Here is a 6,686-nt window from a genome sequence, read left to right as displayed (position 1 = left end):
TGGGGGCCGACGGGCATGTGATGGAGAGCAGGGAAGGGGCGAACTCACCAGAGGTGCAGTAACAGGCCAGCTTGACTCTCCAGTCTCTTTCTCCGAGTCCCGCCGAGGTGGTTTCCCGCCGACTTTCTTTCCATACTGCACAGGCAAGGGGTGAAAGGTCACAAAAATGGCGCTGGCCGTCAGTCTTTTACCCCGCTTGCTGCTTTCTCGGCCTTTGCCGGGCTCCGCCGCCCGACTCTGGACTCCCGGTTCGGCCGACGTGTGGCCGCCATTGGCTGGACTTTGCTGCTTCTGCCGCCGCCGCCTCGGCTCGGGAGCGGCCCCATTTCCTCGAGTCTCTTGGGCCTCCGCGGCCTTGGCGCTGCCTGCTCGGGCTCCTCAGCGTCCCCTGCTCAGCCCTCTGGGACTCCGCACAACCCTTCCCGCTTTCCCTTTCTGCCCTCGGCGAACCTACAGCACCGAGGAGCAGCCCCAGCAGCGCCAGAAAACCAAGATGATCATCCTGGGGTTCTCCAACCCCATCAGCTGGATTCGGACTCGAATTTACTCCTTCCTTATCTGGGCCTATTTCGACCAAGAGTTCAGCATCGCAGAATTCACGGAGGGAGCGAAGCAGGTTTGTTTATTTTTCTACAGATAATCTATCCGCCTCTCATGCATTCAACTATTAAACACGCAAAAGTGTTTAGCGGGGAGGTTTCCACTGGGTCTTAAATTATAACGTGGGTAGTGACCCAGACACAGAGCCCTCCGGCCACTTCTTGATTTAAATTAAGCTTCTGCTTCTGTTGCAAGGTCGCCAAGAAATAGGGTTTCGATGGAGACACCAAGGTGAAGTCCCTTAATTACCTTTTCTCCTCTCTACAGGTTTTGAGTCAGAAATGGATTCAAAGCCTGTTTCTGCCACTTAAAAGCTACATGGCTTTATTTTTTCTGATTTTATGCAGAATGAAAAAGACAATATTGATCGTATGCTGGTATTGATATATAACATTAGGGAAAAGTTCTAGATAGAAAGGCATAAGAAACTATTACCATATCCCAAGTTGTACTTTAGTTAGTTATCTATGCCTTGATTTGGATTTGGTTGGCTTTCCAATCTTCTTTTTACCTTCTTCTGTAGAAACTGGATAAAAACACTATATTTGGAGAATAAGTTAATTGCTAAGGTGGGGCACCTTGTTGGTTGGTTTCTTCTGAGGCCTCTTTCCTTTCCTTGTAGATGATTGCCTTCTGGCTGTGTCCTCACGTGTTGTTGTTTTTTCCCCCCTCTGTGCATGTGTGCCCTAGTATCTCTGTGTGTATTCAGATTTCCTCTTGTAAGGACACCAGTCAGATTGGATTAGGGCCCACCCTCATTTGACTTCATCACCTCTTTAAAGGTCCTGTCTCCAAATATAGTTACCTTTTGAGGTACTGGGAGTTAGGGCTTCAACATATGAATTTGGGGGAACACAATTCAGCCCATAACAATTATGAGTATTGTCTGTTTGACACACCTGTGCATCCTCTTTCTCTTGCCAGTTCTTCAAATTTCATCTTAGATATTACTTCCTTTAGGAAGCCCTCTCTTTTCCTCGCAGATAGCTTAAGTGCTCACCTGTATGCTCCCAAATCATCCTGTTCTTATTCCTGTCATAATTTTTGAACTTGTCAGTTTTCTTGGCTCCCTCCTCAAGTAGACTGCAAGCTTCTCGAAGATAGGTAGAGTCTTAATGCACAATTCCATTCCAAACTGCTAGGAATGTGGAGGATTGCAGTTGGTTCCCTCCCACTTTAAAATGGGATCTCATACTTCAAAGTTGGGATCTACTGTATTAGATTGTGCAAACTCATTATCTTTTCTCCCGCTTTACTAAACCTGCCTTATCTATCTTAATGAGGTACAACTGCAACCCAGATCTCCAAACTCCCAATACCGTCTAGGTTGTGCTGCTGTATATTCATGATTAAGAGGAGGATCATGTAACAGTCACGATGGTTGATTACTTCATCATTATTTTAAAAGGAAATATATAGGAGATTTTTTTATTGAGGACGTAGTATGTACACCACACGCAATCTTTTCCCAGGTCCTTGGAGTAGATACATAATTAGCAATCTGCTCACTTACGACTGTCCATGTGGGAAGGCCATATGAGAAAAGAAAAGTCAACCAACTTTGGAGGAGTTATGCCTAACACCGATATCTAGTGTTTGACATTGTCTATTGCCTTTATCATAAAATAGTCTTTGTTACACTTAGCCATTCAAGTATGAGCATTGTACATTGTACGGTATTTCATATGATATCTTGAAATAATAATCACCACCCTCCCCCCACTGTTTTTTTAAGGCTTTTGCTCATGTGTCCAAGTTGCTGTCACAGAGTAAGTTTGATCTACTGGAAGAACTTGTGGCCAAAGAGGTAAAGTATACTTTTATTTTTCCTTTAAAAATGAATGTATTATTCTCTTGCAGTAGAATGATATACGTTGTCCTTATTTATGCTTTAAAACAGTATGCATGCTTACTTAACTTCTTGTCTCACATGTAAAATGGGATAGTAGTAGTATTGTTGGGAAATTATGTGAGATAGTATATGTAATGTAGAGCACTTAGAATGGTATATGGTTCAACCAAAGACTATATATGTGTTTGCTTTCTTCATGGTATTGTGTATATGCAATATAATTAATTTAGCTAGTTTCCCATTGATCAATGTGTAGCATTTTCAATTCCTCTGCTATTCCAGTGTTGTTGTCAATATCGTTACATATCCATTACCATCGGCAAAAAAAAAAAAAAAAAGAGAGTCTCCTTATTTTTCTCCTAAAAGATTAGCTAGGGCTTCCCTGGTGGTGCAGTGGTTGAGAATCTGCCTGCCTGCCAATGCAGGGCACACGGGTTCGAGCCCTGGTCTGGGAAGATCCCACATGCCGCGGAGCAACTGGGCCCGTGAGCCACAACTACTGAGCCTGCGCGTCTGGAGCCTGTGCTCCGCAACGAGAGAGGCCGCGATAGTGAGAGGCCGCGCACCGCGATGAAGAGTGGCCCCCGCTCGCCGCAACTAGAGAAAGCCCTCGCACAGAAACGAAGACCCAACACAGCCATAAATAAAAATAAATAAATAAATTTATAAAAAAAAAAAAAAGAATTCTGTATAAGAATTGAAATCTATATAAGAACAGTTCTATTAGGAATTATCTAATTGAATAATCAGATCCCTTTTAGCCTTGCCTTTTTTTTTAATTTATTTATTTTATTGATTTATTTTTGGCTGCATTGGGTCTTTGTTGCTGCACATGGGCTCTCTCTAGTTGCGGCGAGCAGAGGCTTCTCTTTGTTGTGGTGTTCGGGCTTCTCATTGCGGTGACTTCTCTTGTTGTGGAGCGTGGGCTCTAGGCGCATGGGCTTCGGTAGTTGTGGCACGCAGGCTCAGTAGTTGTGGCTCTCTGGCTCTAGAGGGCAGGCTCAATAGTTGTGGCTCATGGGCTTAGTTGCTCCGTGGCATGTGGGATCTTCCCGGACCAGGGCTCGAACCTGTGTCCCCTGCACTGGCAGGCAGATTCTTAGCCACTGCGCCACCAGGGAAGCCCCTCAGCCTTGCTTTTGAAAATGAATAAATATTGCAGTAAATTTAAAAATATTTTTACAAAATTCATTCCATGAAGAATTCACTCCACTTTTTGAAAAGCTTTTGAAAATTCACCAAGTGAACTATGGTTTGCTTTTTCCATACTTAGACACTACATGTATTGAAAGAAAAGGTTACTTCACTACCTGACAACCATAAAAATGCCCTTGCTGCTGACATAGATGAAATTGTATATACATCAACAGGAGACATCTCCATTTACTACGATGAGAAAGGTAATGCTGGAGCATAGTCAACTTTAAACGACTCACAGTTGTCCAGATAAGCTAAACTAGTGAATAATCATGGAATAGTGATATTTTGTTGGTACAAGTGGATATTTATAGAACTGCAGAGAAAAAAATATATTCATTCTTTAAAGCCCTAGCTCTGGAAGACTTGGGATATGGTAATAGTTTCTTATGCCTTTCTATCTAGAACTTTTCCCTAATGTTATTTAATTCACAGAAGAGAGCATTGTAACTTAAGTTAATGAAAATTGTCTAAGACAATCTGCTCCCATATCTTAAAATGAAAATATTTGTGTTTCTGATTTCCTAACTGAAAGGAAAACAATTGAGTATTTTAAGTGTCCAGCTGTATGTTAAGTAGGAGTAAAGAGTAAAAGAAAAAGTAAATAATATTAGCTAAAGACTGTTTTGAAAGTAACATTAACTCAGAACTCCCAAATTGGATTTATTTGGAGACGATGAAAATAGTTGAAAGGAACTTTAGCGTTTATCTTGTTCTTCTCCTTGTCCTATTTTCCCAATAGCGTTCCTGAAAACTTACTGACTTACTTACTCCTTTTACAAATATTTGCAGTGTATTATGTGCTAGGCACACAGGGAATCTAGTCTTTGCTTACACACTTGCTAAGGCAGTTCTGACTGAGGACTGTTAATAGTGAAAAAATTTTCACACACATGTTAATTTGAAACATTTGTAAAGGTACTTTTAATGATAAATATTTTCTTCTTCCTAATATTTCAAATTGCATCTTAGCACCATGGTTACTACCTGATTTTTGCACAGGACGTTGTCATAATCACTGGGCACAGTAAAGTGAATTAGGGGTAGAATAGAAGGCTTCTTTCTGGCAGTTGGGGTTAAGTTAATGACACAGCAGCAAAACAGTGTTCCCCCCCCCCTCATTTTTGGTTTGACAATAGATATCTGTTATCATAATTTTAGAAAATGCCACAAATTGAAAGTAATCCATGTAGTACACTTGGTAAAAAGTACCTGCTCAGTAAATAGTAGCTCTTACTACTGTGATCCAGAGAGAAAGGTGTCATAAACCCCAGGAGAATTTTCTAAAAATAAAAACGTGTCAATACAGGTATCTTAAGTTAGACTAGAATGAGCCCAAAATTTGGTCTGTAACAGCTGTATAATTACTGCCAATTGCTGATTTCATTAAGGATATAAGGATGATAGATTATTGTGATTTGTATTTGTATGTGTGTATGTTTTTTCTCTAAGGAAGGAAGTTTGTTAACATCCTGATGTGCTTTTGGTATCTAACCAGTGCCAACATCCCCAGTGAAACTATAAGTGGAGCCAGTGTGTTCCAGGTTAAGTTGGGGGATCAGAACGTGGAAACTAAACAACTTCTTAGTGCGAGCTATGAGTAAGTCTAATCGCATTTCGTTGTTTCCTTTCTCTAGAAAATAGAAGGTAGTATGAAGGTATGAAAACTACAGGGAGCTTTAGGAAGAAAAAGATTGAAATTTGACAAGTTATTTATGAAGAGAGAAAGTCAGAAAGACACACTGGCCACGAAACAGGAGTGTTCAGAAATTAGGAAGAGGTAATATTGCTGAATTTAATTAAACTGTATTTCAGCTGTCTATTGCTACGTTACAAACCACTCCAAAACTCGGTGGCATCAAACAGCCATTCATTTTGCCTGCTATTCTACTGCTCAGGAATTTTGGAAAGGCTCAGCTGTGGAGTTTTCTCTGCTCCCTCTGGCATCAAGTGGGGTGGCCGGAGCTAGGGGTTCACTTCCACAATGGCTTCTTCACTCGTGGGCAGCACCATGGTGCTCCTTGGCTTCTCCACATGACGTGTCATTCTCCAAGGCCTCTCTTTGTGGCTTGGGCTTGTGGTAGTATTAAGCTAGTCACATGTTTACATGGTGGTTGGCTTCCAAGAGGCAGAAGACAGAAGATGCTAGACCAGTAAAGGGCTATGCCCAGTATTGGAACAACATCATTTCCACCATGGTTTGCTGGTCCAAGCAGTCACAGGATCTGCACGGTGAAAGGGCATGGAGAGACTCCACCTCTTCATGGGGCAGCAGCAAGGTCACACTGCCGAAAGCATGTGGGATGCAAGATGTAGTTATGACTATCTTTGGAAAATAAAATCTGCCATAATTGGCACATGGACCATCCACTCACTAGACATTTATTGACCATCTCCTATTTACCAAGTACTCTGGTAGGGGTTCAGATACAGAATTGAAGAGTTCCTACCCTTAAGGAGGTACTGTCTAACAGGAGGTTAACAAACTATTTAAAAGAGACACTATAGTGTATTATTGTACTAATAAAATTTGGAACAGTGAACAAGTCAAGCGAGTCAGTGGAGACATAGTTTAATATCTGTCTAAAAGAGAATACTGTTATGTCACCAGAGTTATACAAATTTGCTTTAAAATAATGAACAAATCCCAAAAACGACCTAGGAAAGAAAATGTATCCTGTTTCGCTAAGGTAAAGGGAATTATATCTTCATTTTTTTCACTTTTCTTGAAGGGGTTGTGCTTTCTTTCTTTTCTTTTTCTGTTTTGAATTTTGCTTTATTTGTAATTACCCAAAATATTCTGTATATTTAAATACTTAATTTAAATCTACTGAATCGTCTCTTTTTTAAGATGTCATTTAGAACACTATAATCAACACTAACCTTTGGTTCTTCTGATATTCCCTACTAAGATCACGGGCAGCTCATAAACACTGCTATTTTCAAGATCGGTCTTAGTGCAAGCTATGAGTAAGTCTAATCACATAAACCAACTTCCATGAAAGTGCTGTTTTTATCACCATATTCCAATTTATTT

General features: G+C 40.9%; 1 protein-coding gene across 6 annotated transcripts in view; it reads left to right on the top strand.

Moving 5' to 3' along the window:
• Window positions 1-76: 76 nt before the first annotated feature.
• MAIP1 (matrix AAA peptidase interacting protein 1) overlaps window positions 77-6,686 on the top strand; it is a 41,550-nt gene continuing 34,940 nt past the window's right edge. For 2 of the 6 annotated variants that reach the window (XR_014246134.1, XM_082397442.1), the window contains exons 1-4: window positions 98-616; window positions 2,336-2,407; window positions 3,726-3,852; window positions 5,102-5,249. Coding sequence is in view for 4 of the 6 variants with exons in the window: in XM_082397442.1 (XP_082253568.1) it covers window positions 167-616; window positions 2,336-2,407; window positions 3,726-3,852; window positions 5,102-5,249 (797 nt within the window). In the remaining 2 variants the exon portion in view is untranslated. The other 4 variants (XM_082397443.1, XM_082397445.1, XR_014246133.1 and 1 more) reach the window with 4 other exon arrangements.

This window comes from Balaenoptera borealis (genome assembly GCF_965194805.1).
Source record: "Balaenoptera borealis genome assembly, chromosome: 6".
NCBI classification, from domain to species: Eukaryota; Metazoa; Chordata; class Mammalia; order Artiodactyla; family Balaenopteridae; genus Balaenoptera; species Balaenoptera borealis.
Note: the sequence above shows the minus strand (reverse complement) of the source record. Positions and strands in the feature narration are given on the sequence as shown.